At 48.9% G+C, this 16,609-nt stretch overlaps 1 protein-coding gene across 8 annotated transcripts; it reads right to left on the bottom strand.

The window, feature by feature from the left end:
- Positions 1 to 10,905: 10,905 nt before the first annotated feature.
- Positions 10,906 to 14,613, bottom strand: ZNF648 (zinc finger protein 648). Of its 8 annotated transcripts, none has more exons than XM_085586747.1 (4): positions 14,459 to 14,613; positions 13,701 to 13,816; positions 13,426 to 13,542; positions 10,906 to 12,727 (listed from the first exon to the last, which is right to left on the bottom strand). In XM_085586747.1, exon 4 carries the CDS (start codon positions 12,627 to 12,629, stop codon positions 11,490 to 11,492), a length of 1,140 nt encoding a protein of 379 aa, XP_085442873.1. In that variant the 5' UTR covers positions 12,630 to 12,727; positions 13,426 to 13,542; positions 13,701 to 13,816; positions 14,459 to 14,613; the 3' UTR covers positions 10,906 to 11,489. The 8 variants fall into 8 exon arrangements, with proteins under 8 accessions (XP_085442873.1, XP_085442872.1, XP_077641408.1 ...); XM_085586746.1 differs by lacking the exon at positions 14,459 to 14,613 and adding an exon at positions 13,977 to 14,143 and having other exon boundaries at positions 13,672 to 13,816; XM_077785282.2 differs by lacking the exon at positions 14,459 to 14,613 and adding an exon at positions 13,977 to 14,125.
- Between the last annotated feature and the right edge of the window lie 1,996 nt (positions 14,614 to 16,609).

Here is a 16,609-nt window from a genome sequence, read left to right as displayed (position 1 = left end):
CTGCATGACCCTGTGCCAATTGGAAGAGCTGCAGTCTGGGAAGCAGAGAAAAAAACTCAGTGTCTTGCACCCCACCACGATGAAATGTGCTGGATCCAGGCAATGGGGAGGCCAAGGGGACCCTCAGTGCCCCTTTAGGCAACTTAGAATTATTTCTTAGCACCTTCTGGCCCCTCCTTGCCAGGCCTGTGATGAGGTGCCTTGGCTGCTGCTGGCACTTGCAGTGGCAGCACACTGAGCTGCCACCTGCACCCAAGACTGATGCCAGCCCTGTGATTGTAGCACTGATGCAGTCACCAGCTCAGAGAAGTCAACAAAACCCACAGCCATGCCCCAGGAGCATGCCCCAAGCAGGCACACAGCTCCTGTTTCCCTGAGCTCAGCAGCTCTGCCTGATAAAAGGCGGGATGAGGTGCTTGGAAAAAAGGAGAAGAAAACATTTCCAGCGCTGGCTCTGCTCCCGTGAGATAAAGAGAGCATGGCACAAAGTCCTTGAGGTGACTCCGGGATACCACCAAGGCAGGCAGTGGCAGGGAACACCCAGCTCCCCATCCCACTGGGGCTGTGTGGGGCACAGGGAGGAGATGTGGCCATCCAAACCTCCCAGTGGCTGCATCTGGAAACACCTGGCACCAGGGTGAGTCGGGGGGCATGGGCACAACACCCTGCCCAATGTCACATCCCAGCCACGCCAAGGCTCAGCGCTGGGAGCAGCTTCACCCCGGTGCTAAAACCACGGCTGAGCAGCTCCATACCACTCACAGGCATTGCTCCCTGCCTCAGTGTCCCCAGCTGTCAAAATCACTCCAAACAAGGCCTGGCAAGAGCCAGTCTGAGCTTTTTTACATCTGAGCTGCTGCAGCTGTGAGCAACCCACAGCAGCCTCTGCCAGGCCGGGGAGGGAGCAGGCAGAAAGGAGTGTCCCTACCTGTTCCCTTGCTCACCTGGGTGGCCGTGGGGAGCAGGGACCCACAGCAGCACCTCAACCAGACACCAAACGCTTCTGAAGACCCTACAGCTTCTGCTAAAGGAGTTGGAAGCACCACCAGGCTTTGTCTCCTGTCAGCACAGCGAGCATCTCCCTGCATCCCTGCGGTTCTGGCAGGGTGACATTGCCATCTGCTGCCTGCTGCTCGGCAGGACACGCCAGCCTGCCTCTGTCCCCCAGGATCCTGATGTCAGCTTGCAGGAGGTGCATGGCACTGCCAGGGCAGCTGCAGTTGGAGGTGAGGGCAGGTTGGGTCTGTTATGTGTAGTAGATATAATTCATGCCATTTCTAATGTGATATATGCGATATTGAATATTTGTTGGAGTATACACGTTTGTATTAGGAGTCCCCCCACCCTCATAGGTGAGACCTGGTGTGTGTTGAAACCAAATTTACAGGTAAAAGGATATGGCTGGGCCAGGAGATGGGCCATGGCTGGAGAGATAGGGGGACACCCAGGCGCTGATCATCGCATGAACGATCCGAGATGGATCCCATGGACCCGAGATGGATATCATGGACTGAGATGGATATCATGGACCTGGGATAGATATCGTGGACTTGAGATGGATATCATGGACTCGAGATGGATCCCATGGACCCGAGATGGATATCATGGACCCGAGATGGATCCCATGGACCCAAGATGGATATCATGGGCCTGAGATGGATATCATGGACCTGGGATGGATATCATGCACCCGAGATGGATATCATGGACTGAGATGGATATCATGGACCCGAGATGGATATCATGGACCCAAGATGGATATCATGGACCCGGGATGGATATCATGCACTCGAGATGGATATCATGGACCTGGGATGGATACCATGGACCCGGGATGGATATCATGGACCTGGGATGGATATCATGGACCGAGATGGATATCATGGATCCGAGATGGATATCATGGACCTGGGATGGATATCATGGACCGAGATGGATATCATGGACCCGGGATGGATGTCATGGACCCGAGATGGATACCATGGAAATCCTTGGGCAGATCCATGTGAATGCAGGGTTCCCGTAAATTTCATCAAGGGATTCAACTACTCCGGACACTGAATTATTCCTCCTCATCACCAAAAAAAAGAAAATCTCATTAACCTATGGACTCTGAATGGAAGAGAAGACTGACTGCCAAAATCTTGGCCTCAGATGGAATTTTCCCTATAAAAACCGCTTGTGCCAGGATGGAGGTGTGTGGGCATAGAGGAAAACCTCTGCTGAGGCTGACTCCTTGTTGCACACCCAGGGCTGACCCTGGGCTTGGCTCTGTTCTTTCCTTGTGGCTGACTAGATAGAATTTGATTGCAAAATAAATATTTTATTTTTCCATTTTAATTTGGCTGGACAAATTTTTGTTTATAACAGGTCTGCGAGACTTCCTGCGCTGTTTGGAATTTTAGGAGGCAGCTGCCCACTCAGGGCCACAAGCCCTTGGACATGAAAACCAGCCCTTTTCCATGGGAAGCAAAACTCACCACCCTCCTGCTGCTGGAAGGGAGCATGGGCCCACTGGGGACTGTCCCTGGGGGGACCATCGAGTGTCACCAGTTGAGGGACAGCACCCACACCTCCACCCCCACACCCAGCTCCTGGCTCCAGCCTGGCACAAGGAGCACAAGGCACCGCTGCTCCATCCCAGCCCATGTCTCCAGGTCTGTGCTGCTGCAGGGAACATGGCTGGAATGCTTTTTGAACAACATGCCACCACCCAGCAGCACAAGGACAGTGGGGCTATGTCCCAAACTAGGGCTCTGTCCCCTGCCAGCAGCCTGACTTCCATAGCCATGGAATGACAGAATGGTGTGCGCTTTTGGCGGTTTTGGAAGGGACTTTTTCAATGTCTTGTGGTCCAACCACCCTACAACCAGCATGTGGCAAGCACGTTTCTCTCCGTCTCAGGATTTTCATAGAGGTGCACAGAGAGAAATGAAAGAGAAAACCATTTCTCTTTCTGCTCCTTGTTTTTCCTATGTGGAATATGTTTGGAGAATTGTTTCCCTGGGGTGATTGCTTGGTTGGATTCTGGTGAGGATTGTTTGAGCTGATGGCCAATCCAATCCACCTGGGGCTGGACTCTCAGAGAGGGTCACGAGTTGTGTTAGAGTCAGAGAAAGTAGTATGTAGTTTTAGTATCCTCCTTTTATATAGTATATTAATGTATTTTAGTATAGTTATAATACAGAAATCATTCAGCCTTCTGAATTGAGTCAGACATTGTCATTTCTTCCCATTGGGTTCACCTGCTTTTACAATACCAGCAGGGACAAACTTCAGCTGGGTCAGATTGCTCAGAGCCCTCAACCTGATCCTGGATGTTTCCAGGGATGGGGCATCCACCCCATTTCTGGGCAACTTGTGCCAGCTTTTCACCCCCCTCCAGTGTTTTACCACCCTCATGCTCTGAGCTGCTGGGACACGACCCTGCCCTTGGCTCTGCTGGTGACACACACCTCCAGCTCTTCAGCCTTGGGCTCTTCCTCTGGAAGCAGAAAGATGGTATTTTTCAACTCACAGCCAAGCTTATTTTAAGCTTGAAAGCACCTACATATTGTTTCTACAGCTTGAGCTAGGAGATGCCACCAAAGGGAGGAGAAGAGTAGTAATTATCTGCAGTTCAGAAGTTCAGCCTTCAGAGGAGGAATTGGGCTCCCAGCTATACTTGCCACATGATTTTAAGCTGATCTTTTGAAAGAAGCTGTGCCTTTTATAATTGAGATTGCCCACCTGAGACATGAGCTTTTTGCATCACTCCTGGGTTTGTAGGTCATGGACAAAGGCCAAGGCTGAGGGTCTCTGAGAGGCACAGGGCCCTGGAAGCACCACAGGGAAAGCTCTAATGGCAAAGGATGTGATCCTCATATCAATTCCCACTTTCTATCTGAACAGCAGCTGGGTGCACTGAAGTGGCACCTGCTGAAATACAGTGCTTGGGGGTGAGCTAAACCCAGAGGCTGATGGCTCTGCTTTGAAATGTGCTGGAGGATTTTCACTTTGAAATCCACTGACACAATCAAGCGCTGAGCAATGGGACCCAGCCCCTGGAATAAGGGGTAAACAAATTGAAAGCAAGAAAGGACCTCGGATGGTGCAGCAGTGTCAGTATTAAAATAATCATGAAGGAAAAAGAAAACTAAATTTAAGGTGTTTTCCATCTCCAAACAAGAGAAAATGCCTTTCTCTATGGGGATGGATATGTCTTCTGCCATCAGAAGTGACCACAACCTAAAGAGTCCATGTCATCCCTACCTTAGGTCTGCCCTGAGTTATCACAAGAGAAGTGGGCACCACTGAGGGCTGGATAGGTCATTTGGCCACACATTTTGGTGCTGATGTGCACGTGGCCATGAGGGACATGAGTGGAATTAGGCTTGTCTGAAAGCAAAATCATCTTTTCCCCCACATCAAGGCTGGCACTGAGATTTGCTGTGCCATTCCTAAACACCAGAATATTTATTTCCTACATTTGCCTCCCAGGTGGCATCAGAGATGCAGCCTGCCCAATGTCCCCCTCCCAGATCCTCTGCCCAGTTGCTGGTACGTGGACATAGCAGAGCCCAGTGCAGCTGTGGCACAGATGCCCAGCAGCTGGCCCTGGATATGCTCCAAAAATCTCAGGAGAGATGCTCCAGCTGCCTTCTCCTAATGACCCATTGGGCTGGGGCAGAGGGGTGTCCTGGCAGCCCCAGGGAAGTCCAGCCAGGGTTTCTCCTGCTCTGAGCTTCTAATTTGGTCTCTCATGTGCCTTTGTGTCTCTGACAGCTCCTGCAATGGGCCTGTGAGCAAATTGGGCAGGCTATGATTTGGATTTCCTCCCACCATTGCTTCTCTGTAGGCAGGCAACATAGTGTTTATCCCATAACCTAATACTGGTAACCAGGGAAAATACCAGGCAGATCTCAGAGCAGCCCAGAGACTGCAAGGGAAAAGGAACAACTTCACAAGGAAAAGAAACAAAAAAACAAAAAACAAACAAACAAACAAAAAAAAACCAAACAACAAACAAACAAAAAAACCCACCACCAAAACAACACCAAAAAAAAGTGCACTTCTCTGCATGCTATAGATTTTGTAGCATCTCTTTCTTCTAAAATCACAGTTTTCTCACCCAAGCCATACAACTTTGTGCTTTTCTAGCATACAGTATCCCATAAGGCTTTTCCTTGGCTCTGGGTTCAGCCCAGAGCTCTGCTGTGGATAGAATCAGCCCAGGAGAAAATGTTCCTCACAGACAATCAGGGAGGATACTTTACTATATTTTCCCCTATTTCAAGAGGCTGGGAGGGAGAATGATAATCAACGCAACTATCTTTTTTCTTCTGCAGCATTTCTTGCTCTTTTGGAAAAGAGAGGGGCAGGGGGAGGGACTCCCCCACAGATATCCCAAAACACCCAGCGTGGCTGGAGGGGGATCAGCAATGCCAGGATCCCATGGCACCATGCCAGCCTGGAGCTGCTTTGGGTGCCCTGTGCTGGAATAGGAATTCCAGCCCTGCTGCCTGCTCTCATTATAGCTTGTGAACAGACCTCAGCTGGTCCCTGTGATGATGCCCCTCCTGCTGCCACGAGATGAACCTGTCTCTGTGCCCTGCAAATGCCTTCCCATGGCTTTCTCTGCTCTGGTTTTCAATCATCCCCTTTTTGTGTTCAGTGACAGCTCCCTCATGGCTTCAAGTAACAGAATCATTGAACCATAGGGTTGTTAAGGTTGGAAAAGCCCTTCAAGACCATCCAGTCCAACCATTAACCCAGCACCCATCACTAAAACACGTCCCCAAGTGCCCCAGCTACGCATATTCTAAATCCCTCCAGGGATGGTGACTCTGTCCCTTCCATGTGGGATGTGTCAAGCCTGTTCCAGTGCTTGACTGTGAGAACCCCGGGCTTGGTCTGGGGTCTCATGTGGTGGAAAAGTCTCTCCTCCAGCCCGTGCTTCCAAAGAAAGGCTCAGCAGTCTCTGTTGTTTGGTCTCAGGCAGTTTATTGCAAGTTATCTAAAAGATTTTCTTCTCTGCTGCTGTGGTTTGCTCAGAGCTCAGGCAGAGGCACACACACACCCTGACATCCTCTCTGACCCCGACTGCTTCTTCTCTCCCCGCCCAGGGCTGCTGCTGTCTTTTATATGGTACATTACATGTTACATGTTCACAGTTTTCCCCCAATGCCTATTACCTATATTAAATGATTTTCTATCTTTTATATGGTACATTAAGTGTGACATGGTTACAGTTTTCCCCCAATGCCTATTACCTATATTAAATAGTGCTTTTCTACTCTAAACCAATCTGTGAGTGCCAACATCACCAAGAACATGGAGGCAAGGAAGAAGAAGGAGGAAGAACAGGATCAGCCCACTTTCCTCCACCTTAGAACTTCTGACCCCCATGTACAAAGTAAAAACCCCCCTGTACAGGTGCTAAACCCCCCTTGTGCAATACTAAAAAAATTTCCCCTCTGTTTTGTAACTACTTTTACTTTCCTATCTAACCCTTTGTGACTGCTTGTTCCACCTTCAAAGTTGGTAACTCATTCCATAGCTCAAACTCAAAATCACAGCTGTTTGCACCTGCCTGCCAGGGTCTGAAATGCTTCTGACCAAGGCCTGGAACCTCTAAAAATGTCTGAGAGATGTTTTGAGTTCCAGCACTTGACAAGCCTTTGGGTGAAGACATATCCCCCAATATCCCATCTAAATCTCCCCTATTATTCTATTATTTCCCACCCCACTCTGCTTTGCAGCGATGCTGCCAAGACACAAGCACTTTTTGGTGTGGTGTGGCTGGCTCTAGTGCAACAGGAGGTTATGAAGCTATTGAGAGGAGGGTTCCAGGCTACTGTGAACAGGGCTCCATTATTTTTATCACATGCATGCAATAAATAATGATTGCAGCCCCCTGGAGAGCAGCAGTGCCCTGCTGGAGCAGCCTCACGGGTGCTCACGTCTGCTGTCACTCAGCAGTGACCTCCTGGCCCAGATGGCTCCAGCTTTGGAGGCAAATGGATTTGCACATCTCTGGCTTCCTGTGGGTATCACAGCATTGATTCCTACACATTACTGCATCTAAAGCTGCTTCCCAGACATGTGCTGGAGCTCACCCTAGGTCGGGGGTGGCTGAAGTGCTCAGTACCTGGTTTATCCAGCCTCACTTGGTGACCAACAGCATTTTGCCAGCAAGATTTCCGTGCTCAAGTGATTCCCATGAAGGGCTCAGAGCTTCCTTTTCTGGTTTATTGTACTGGCTATGATGTAGCTATGTGATCATTACAAGCAGGATGCTGTGTCAGTCTGCAAACAGAGAAGGAAATTAAATAGGTAAACCTGGAGATATTATTTGTGTTTACATGAACTCCTCTGTGCTGTAGCTATTTTAGAGCTGCTGTTACATCTCAATTGACTAAATTGGAAATAAATACTCTCTATCTAGTTATGAATGCCATGGGCAGTCTAAAAGACTGCACCAGGTGAAAAACAACCCCAGTCCTCTGGATTTGGTGCCAGTAGCTGAGGCAGTGTGGTGTCAGTGCCCTGCTTTTCCCATATATTAGCTCTAAGGAAGATGTTTTTTATGATGAGGGTGGTGAAATGCTGGCTCAAGTTGTCCAGAGAGGATGCCTCATCCCTGGAAACATCCAAGGCCAGATCCAAGGCCAGAAAGCACAGAAGTCACAGAGCCATTCCCTAAGAATCCCTTGCAGCCAACAGGATGTGTGCTGGAAGCTTGAAGAGAAACAGAACAAATCACTGCTCCTGCTCTCAGGTGGAAAGCACTGGAGCAGCAGTTCCAATAGATCTCTTAATGAGAAAAAGAATTTATTGCTCTCATGATTGCTTCAAGCAGATAAACAAGAAAGCCATTACATGAACTTCAGGAGCACATTGAGCACACTCTGCTCTGGAAAACAACATCCCCACAGAGCAGGGGCTCATCCTACAAGGAATTTACAAGTGGGCTGCACTCTGGGGCAGAGAATTCTATTAGCTGGTTCAAGGGCTTGCTCCCATTCTGGGCCTGCTCTATGAAGATGGCTCTAACCTTGCACAGGCCCACAGCAATTTTACTGCTCAAAACATCAGACAGCTGAAATCACCCAAAAGACATCATTCTCCTTTCTATTTCCAGATTGTTATCATAGAAAAAAAAAAAAAAACCCAAAAAAACTCTTTATCTGCTTTTCTGTTGGTGAGAGCTCAGCCCCTGCTTGGTTTCAGGAGGAAAAGTGCAGTGGGAGCTCCTTGTTCCAACAGAAACTCCACAAGGTCAAAGGCAGAGGAAGCCTCACTTGAAATAGAAACTGCCTCCTCCAGAGATACCAGTGCCCTTTGCTGGGGTTTGACAAATGATGGATTGCCTGGTGCTCCCTCTTTACATGGGAGACTCCTGCTTCAGACTTCTCCTTGCCAGGAGAAAACAGAGTAAGAGGAGGAGGATGGAGTGCAGGGGGGCACAGATTGTACAGCAGCAGCTTTTCCTTTCTTCAAGGTGCTGTATCCACACTCCTCAGTCAGGGACATATTTACCAACAACACCTCTGGTAGAAAAAGTTAACAAATTTACCATCAACACCTTTGTTAACAAAGTAAGACAACAGTACCATAGTTGCCAAGGATTGTCTGGTGATTCCAGGTCAGTGAGGGCCTGGAATCTTCAGAGCTGGAGCTGTTCTGCCTTCTTAGTTTTCCCTGTGTCCTCCAGCTCATGTCCAAGGGCTTCCTGTGATGTCCTGGGCAATGAGGCCTCTGTGAACACAGTGGGAATTGTGTCTTCCTTGGCCTCCACAGTTCTAAATGAACTAACTGATATTCCAGCCACTCTGGACAAATAAAAATTACTTCTGCTGAAAGCAGACCCTTCAAACTCCCCTAATGCTGCAGAGCAGGTCTGTTTGCCCATGTCAGCTACGTGTCATGACTGGCTGTGACTGTTTTAGGCCATCACCCACTCTGACTAGGTCAGGGCCTGGGAGAGATTTTCAAACCTTTATGTGAATAATGTAAAGTGCAGAAGTGCTGGTTTCTGGGTTAAATTAAGCTCCACCGGGTTTCCTGTCCTTTGCACAGGAGTTAGTGGAAGTTCCTGTGACGAGAGTTCTACACACATTTCCCAGAAGCCATCATACATTTTAATTACTCCTTTCACACATCCAAGCACTTTATATGCAAGTCAACCTTCCAAGCAAGTGTCTTTTTAATAACTTTTTAGTTAAGCCTGGTACTTTTCATTTCACCAACCATTTACTCTCCCCATATAACAGACCTTTGCTCAAAATACTTCCACCATTATGCCAGAGGTACAAATTCCACTGCCTGCTAGCACTAAAAAGCAGAATAACTGGATGTTCCCAATTATCATAACTGCCTAAGCAGAACTGTCACACAACATAAAGATGTGCATAATTGGTGCAGTTTAAATGGATATTAAACCCCCCTACAGCAGGAGCATCCCATACCCAAAGGAAAAGCAGGATGATGAACAGGGGAGATCGTAACTGATAACTTCAAAATGGGATCAGAAAATGAGTGTGGACATTTAATGCATGATGGCCTCTGGAGCAGCTTTGTCACTTTGCTGTCTGCCCTCTCTCCAGGTCACCTCAGATGGTGCTGAGCAGCATGGTCCCCACAGAGCATCACTGGTGACCTCCCTCTGCAGATCACTCACCCACCTCCAGCCGGGATTCTTTTCATGCAAAGATCTTACCCAGAGGCTGCACAGCCTTCAGAAAAGACTGAGCTGTTGCTAAGGGGCCCCATCAAAGGCCCTTTGCAAACCTCAAGCTTCCTGCAGAGGGGAGTTTGGAGAATTCTCACTCAGGGGCCAGCCGTCCCAGAATGAAAAACACACACAGGCCACAGAACACGTCCCTCGGGGGCAGGATGCACATCGGTTCCCTCACCTGGAGATTTCTCCGAGGAATTAAGTGGAAACGATCCATTAGTGACACCAATTAGTCTCCCATTCATAATCAAGCTAGAGTTTTGCTGTGCACAGTGGTAAATCCTGATCTGAGCCAAGAACCTGACATCAAGCACAGCAGGAGCCACTGTGTGACACCTGCTCAGCTGCTGCACAGCTGGGAGGTGCTGAGCTGCCAACGTCCCTCTGTGTTCTATGAAATATGGAAACAAACGGCACAATCAGTACTTTATATTAAATAAACTGGTAATAAATGCAAAGGTACATTACCCTGGAGCCCTGGAGCTTTACCTTCATTCTCCTGCACAACTTCCCACTGAAAAGGCAGAAAGCCCTAGAAAGAAATTAATGGAATTATGGCAGCTGGTAAGGAGAAAGGAAGCAACGAAGTAAAACATTCTGACCTGGAAAAGAAATTCAGGCTGCAACTTCAGGACAAACTGGACTCTTCTACCACAGGGGTTAACAGATTTTAAGTCATTATTAAATTTCAGAGTTAAAGCCCCACTGCTGGTGCTGAGGCATTACATGACTCTTGGAAGTTACAGCCTTGGAGGATTTGTCAACACCTGCCTAAGTCTGCCAGGCTAATTCCTAAGCATATTTTTCTTCACTAGCCATTTGAATCTAAATCAAAGTGAAGAGTCTAACAGACACTTTGGGCAGTACTTGGACACAGCACAGAGCATGATTTTGTTATGGGGAGTTTCCCTCTGTGTGAAAACATTTAAATGAAGAAGGTTCCTCTGCAATGAGTAGCAAAGGTGGCTTCAACTTGGTCTTTTACTCTTTGAATTTTGTGTCCTCAACATTTCCTTCCACAATACTCATCTGGTTAGATATAGTGTGCATGGTTCCATCAGAGACACAAATGTTACCCCAAGAGCATGCACCACTAGAGCCAAAATAAAGCTTTCCCCATTATTAATAGACATTCAACCCATCACTCAAAAGTGCATAAAGTATTGGTACTCCCTCAGACAGAAACATTCTGAAATACAGCTGGTAACTGTTGTGTTTATTAAGGAACTGCTTTGTAAGTGGAGTTTGTTTTTTTTGATAACCAACATAACACTTCCCCTTACAAATAAAAAGGAATGCAACAGAAAGAAAAACTCAGCAAAATACCAGGAAAGAAGGGATAGAGGGATAGCTCTGGACTGTTGTCACTTAGCAAGTTAACAGATCTCCAAACCCATGTCAAAGAGCCATCAGACTCATCAGGGCAGGGCCAGTTTATGCAGTGAATTCTCACAGCCTGTGCTTGCAGATCCTGCACAAAGCTCGAGTGGCTGCATTGCCAGTCCAGCAAACAGAGGCAGCAAAAGCACAGCCAGTGGTTTCAGTCTCCTCAAGTCTCCCATTTCATTACTCACGTGTAATTAGGTTATTTTCTCATACAAAGCAGTTTAAAGCCAGGCAGTGCAATCCTTCTCAGCACAAGTTCCAGAGGTCCCTGTGATGCAGCATTGCTACATCAGCCACTGCTGGGCAGAGCACACACCGCGGGGTGCTTTGCCAGCCCGACTGAGCAGACCTCGTTCAGGTACAAAGCAACCACAGAGCCCCCGGATTAAGGTTTGTCCAACTTGTGCGTGCGCTCGTGCCTCCGCAGGGTCCCCGACTCGGTGAAGGAATGCCCACAGAAGCTACAGGAGTAGGGCTTCTCTCCGGTGTGGATGCGGTGATGGCGCTGCAGCGATGCCAGCCGCGTGAAGGTCCCTCCGCACTCCTCGCAGTAGAAGGGCCGTGCCCCAGAGTGAGTCTGCTGGTGCCTCTTGAGCCTGAGCAGCTGCACGAACGCCATGCCACACTCCTGACACTTGTAGGGCTTGTCCTCCCGGTGGATCACCTTGTGCTTGGACAGCAGGTTGGGCTTATCGAAGCCTTTACCGCACGTCGGGCAGCCATAAGGTTTGAGGTCGTCCTCCTGAGACTTTGGGTTGGCAGGACAAGCCTGATCCGGGCACTCGGTGCTGTGCTGCTGGCTGTGGTGCACCACAGCCCAGGGGTTCCTGGCCGTGCCGCTGGCCAGGATGACCATGGAGCGCTCGATCTTGTGCACGTTGCGCAGGTGCCTCCAGACGTCGGCCGTGCGGATGAAGCCCTTGTCGCACTCGGGGCACTTGTGCGGCCTCTGGCCGGAATGGATGAGCTTGTGCATGCGCAGGTTGGCGGCGCGGGAGAAGGCTTTGCTGCAGACGGGGCAGTGGTAGGAGCTCTCCGGCGGGCCAGCTCGTCCTTGCTCCTGCAGCTGGCTCACGCCACGGACAGAGGAGACAGAGGAGCCACACTCCTTGCCTCGACAGGGCAGAGCTTCCTCGGGGACGGGCTCCGCGCCCTCGCCAAACTCATCTCCGAGAGCGGCGCTGCCGTCGCCCTCGCGGAGTTTCGCCATCGCCCGCGGGTGCTCAGAGGAACGGTGATCTAAATCTTCATCTTCTCTCTGCAGCTGGAAGCTGCTGCTGGAGGGGGCAAACTGCCCAGCCGGGCTCTCACCTTGTTTCTGGCAGTAGGTGTCACAGGTTTCTTTGTCTGCAGGAAGCTCCTTCTTCCCTGCGGGCCCAGCAGAGTTTCCAGGAGGACTGCAGGAGGAATTCATGCCCACCTCCTTCTGTGGCCTACAGCTGTGGCCCAGCTGCTCCGTGGCCTTTCTGGGATAATTGGAATGCCCTCCCCCTGTGCCACAAATGTTATTCTCAGAGGCATCCATCCTCTGAGGCAAACACTGCGTTCATCTGCAGCTCATCATCACCCAGAACGTTGTGTCTTTCATGGTAAGTCCATTCTCAGCTCTTCTGGCAGTCCTCCCTAGAAAATAAAACACCTGTTTCATCAGTGATTCTTCTGATGTTACAAATTTAGAACAGTGAAGGTATTTTTCTGATCCAAAGAATGGGACAGACTATTAGATACGCAGAAGAAACAGAATCATCTACTATTAGAGATGTAGAAAGTATACATTCAGCACACAAAACACAGACAGATTGTTCAATAAAGTTAAATCCACTATCGTCAGCCAGCCTTCACCACCACGTATAAATTGATAATCCTGATTTTAAATTTTTCTAAAGATGAGAAATTACAGCATCCTAGAACGGTTTGGATTGGCAGGGACCTTAAAGACCATCTCGTTCCAACTCCTGCCATGGGCAGGACACCTTCCACTAGACCAGATCTCTCCAAGCCCTATCCAAACTGGCCTTGAGCACTTCCAGGGATGGGGCAGCCACAGCTTCTCTGGACATGCTGTGCCAGGGCCTCACCACCTTCACAGTAAAGAATTTCTTCTTAATAACTAATCTAAATTTCTGCCCTTTTAGCTTAAAAATGTTTCCCTTTATTCTGTCTGTGTAAATTGTTGCTCTTCTTCTTTTCTGTAAAATCCCTTCAAGTACTGGAAAGTGGGATAAGACATCTCTGAATATAAGCATACGTATCAATGAACATATATATGTAGAAACATAAATATATCTGTATTTTCACATGTACATAAATGTAAAACTTGCCTATTTGGTTTCAGCAGGCTGCTCAAGGCAGTACAGCGATGTGCATTAAGTGAAAGCTCTTATTCAGATTCCAAAAAGGCTGGCTCCATCAGCCGCACAAGCCACACTTTCTTTCTGCTGGAGACATGGAAAACAATCTGGATTAGTCCTCATTAGTCACTGCCTGGAACAGCGTGGCTCGACTCACCCCCACTCCAGCCATTCCCGACAATTGAATAAGGAGCTGCTAACAAGAGTATTCCTCACCTCCGGCCCTCCAACTGAGCTGCCCGTACCTTTGGGGCGGGAAAACTTTCCAAGGGATGCTGGCGCTGCTTGGCTTAAGAGAACTCCATCACCACGGCTACCCGTTTCCTGCAGAAGGGGGGTGGTGTGGAAACCGCGGCGTGGGCTGAGAAACGATAACCACAATAAACACATACACATACATATATATGTATATATATATTAAAAAATAATCATTTTGTTGTTGTTGTTGTTCCAGGCAGCATGATCCCCCTCCCTCCCCAACTTTTCCCCGCTCCGGTGCCCGTTCTTGTTCCCCGCCCTACCTGGGCGCTGCATCCCCCGCGCATCCCCCGCGCATCCCCCGCGCATCCCCCGCGCATCCCCCGCGCATCCCCCGCGCCGGCGCGGAGCCCGCGGCAGCGGCACCGGCGCAGTGGCGGCTCTGCCGTGCTGGAGCTGCCGGCAGCGGGGCGGGACCGGTCACCGTGTCCCCTCCCCGGACACTGCGTCCCCTTCCCCGGTCACCGCATCCCTTCCTCGGTCACCGCATCCCTTCCCCGGTCACCGCATCCCTACCCCGGTCACCGCATCCCTTCCCCGGTCACCGCATCCCTTCCTCGGTCACCGCATCCCTTCCCCGGTCACCGCATCCCTACCCCGGTCACCGCATCCCTTCCTCGGTCACCGCATCCCTTCCTCGGTCACCGCATCCCTTCCCGGCTCCGTGCCCCGTTCTCCGGGCCCCCTGTGCCAGGGCCTCATCTCCGTCACGGGGAAAATAATTCTCCCAATATTTGATCTAAACCTGCTGTCTTTCAACTCGAACCCGCTCTGCCTTGTCCTGTCACTCCAACTCTTGTATATCGTCTTTCCCCGTCTTTCTTGTCTGGGTACTGCAAGGACACAATCAGGTGACCCCAAATTCTTGTCTTCTCCAAGCTGAATGCTCCTAGTTCTCTTGGCCTTTCCTCATAGCAGAGGTGTTCCATCCATCTGATCTCCTCTGGACTGGCCCCAAGGTCCTGTCCTTCAGCTCCAGCTCACAGCAACTCACGGAGTGTCCCCACCCTGACCATAACTCTGCATCCATCTTCCTGCAGGGGTGTGCCAGGGATTAATTCCCATCCAGGCCCTGCTATGTCAGAAGAAAGGGGTTTTGCCCCGTCAGGAGGGATCAATCCACCTCTGTCACCCTGATTCTTAAGATTTTCTAAAGCCTTCTGAGTTTACATTCTGTTGGAGAACTTTCCCACACGATTTCTATAAACAACATATTGTTTACATTCTTTTATGGGGGTGGAGAAACTTGATGTACTAGTGGTTTGTCCAATGTCTTTGGAGAGGTGACCTGTATAAAAGTCGGAGTCAGAGAATAAACTTTCTTCTTTACCTTGCAAATAGCAGGTGGCTTGCATCGTGCTTTCACATGTCCTATAGCGACACAGCTCCACTTTCTACTAGAAAAGTCTTTGCACCCAAAAGGACGTTCAGCATCTGCAGTGACGCCTCACCAGGGCCTTTCACAGTGGCACCAATTCCTTGGGAACTCCTTTGCCCAGCCATCCAAGGATCCCTCCTGCCTTTGCCAAAGCCACAGCAGGATCATGGTCCACGCTCGAAACCACTCTCCAACATCTCTGTGTAAGCTTCCAGAGATTGCTCCAGCTTTAAGCCCAGCTCTGGGAAGCTTTGTGCTGCCTTTTCCTAGCAAAACTCCTCCAGCTTTGGGAAAGAGGCTCCACAATTAGCAGCAAATTCAGAACTGAAAGGACAAATGAACAAGAGTGTACATTGCCAGCATGCAGATATGGTACAGAAGAATGCTCCAAGTTCTGTATTGTTTTTGTGATTGCACAGATCTTGCTAAAAATAGACATGAAACCAGAAACTGCTCTGCTGGGAGCTGAGGGTGAGGAAAAGAAATGTACCTACTCCTTCCACATGGAAAAGCAAGTTCCTTCTGAGAGCAGAGTAAGTGGCAGCTCAGTTCCTTCAGTTGAGGCACTTCAAAAATAAGTTTGCAACAATCCTTTAATGACAGTCCTTGAATCCATGAGGAGCCCACACTCTGCTTGGAATGGCAAACCTTGCAGAGAAAGAACTGGCATTCCAATTTTCCCAAACTAGGAAAAAAAACCAAAACAACTCAGAAGGTTTCTGTTATTTTTGCTGTATTTTTTTTTCCAAATTTAAATGCTTAGATGTTTCTTGCTTAGCTGGGCAGGGTAAAGGCTACCTCCCACCTTGACCCAGGATGCACAGAACAACACACCCTTTCCACATCCCTCATAGAAGATGAACACACACACATCCTCTCCCCTTTTTCAGTAGGAAAACTCTAATAATACATAAGGACATGCACCCACATCCCCACAGCCAAGCATGTTTGTGTGGGACCAAGATGATGAATGGCCAGTTCTTAAACATTCCAAATTGTGGCTTATCACAACCACGTAGGAATGGCGTAGTGCCAGCATTGTCCTTCTGAAATGCAAATTTTAAGGAATTTAGAGATTTTAGAGGAGCTAAGATTTTAGTTAGAGATAAGCTTTACTAGAGTTAATTAAAATAAATGAGTAGGCCTTGATGAATTAAGAGTTAGTAGTTAACTAATAATTGATTGCTTGTCAGCACAATGTTGAGTTAGCTGGGTTTATAATGAAGAATATAGAGACTGACAAACAGCTTTTAGGAACACAAGACAATTGTGGCCTCGTCTGTTCTGAAACCAATTGAAGACAAGGAATGGGAGTTCTACCAAGAGTTCATTTGTCATATTGGCATTGAAAAGGTAGAAAGGTCAGAATGAGGAAGACTTCATTGACTTCCTCATTTTGGGACCCCTCCCCATGAAAGGGACACCGACCCATTTCAAGGGACAAACCACGCATGCTGAATGGCTTTTGGAGTGATCAGCATAGGAAGCGAGGAATGGGATCTACCAAAATGATGAAAT

Source organism: Lonchura striata, chromosome 8, assembly GCF_050655825.1.
Source record: "Lonchura striata isolate lonStrDom1 chromosome 8, ASM5065582v1, whole genome shotgun sequence".
In the NCBI taxonomy this organism is placed as follows: domain Eukaryota; kingdom Metazoa; phylum Chordata; class Aves; order Passeriformes; family Estrildidae; genus Lonchura; species Lonchura striata.
This window is presented reverse-complemented; position numbering and strand designations above follow the sequence as displayed.

What these genes read in the sequence shown, in the direction of transcription:
- ZNF648 (XM_085586747.1), bottom strand. Translation starts at nt 12,629, where the DNA reads ATGGATGCCTCTGAGAATAACATTTGTGGCACAGGGGGAGGGCATTCC.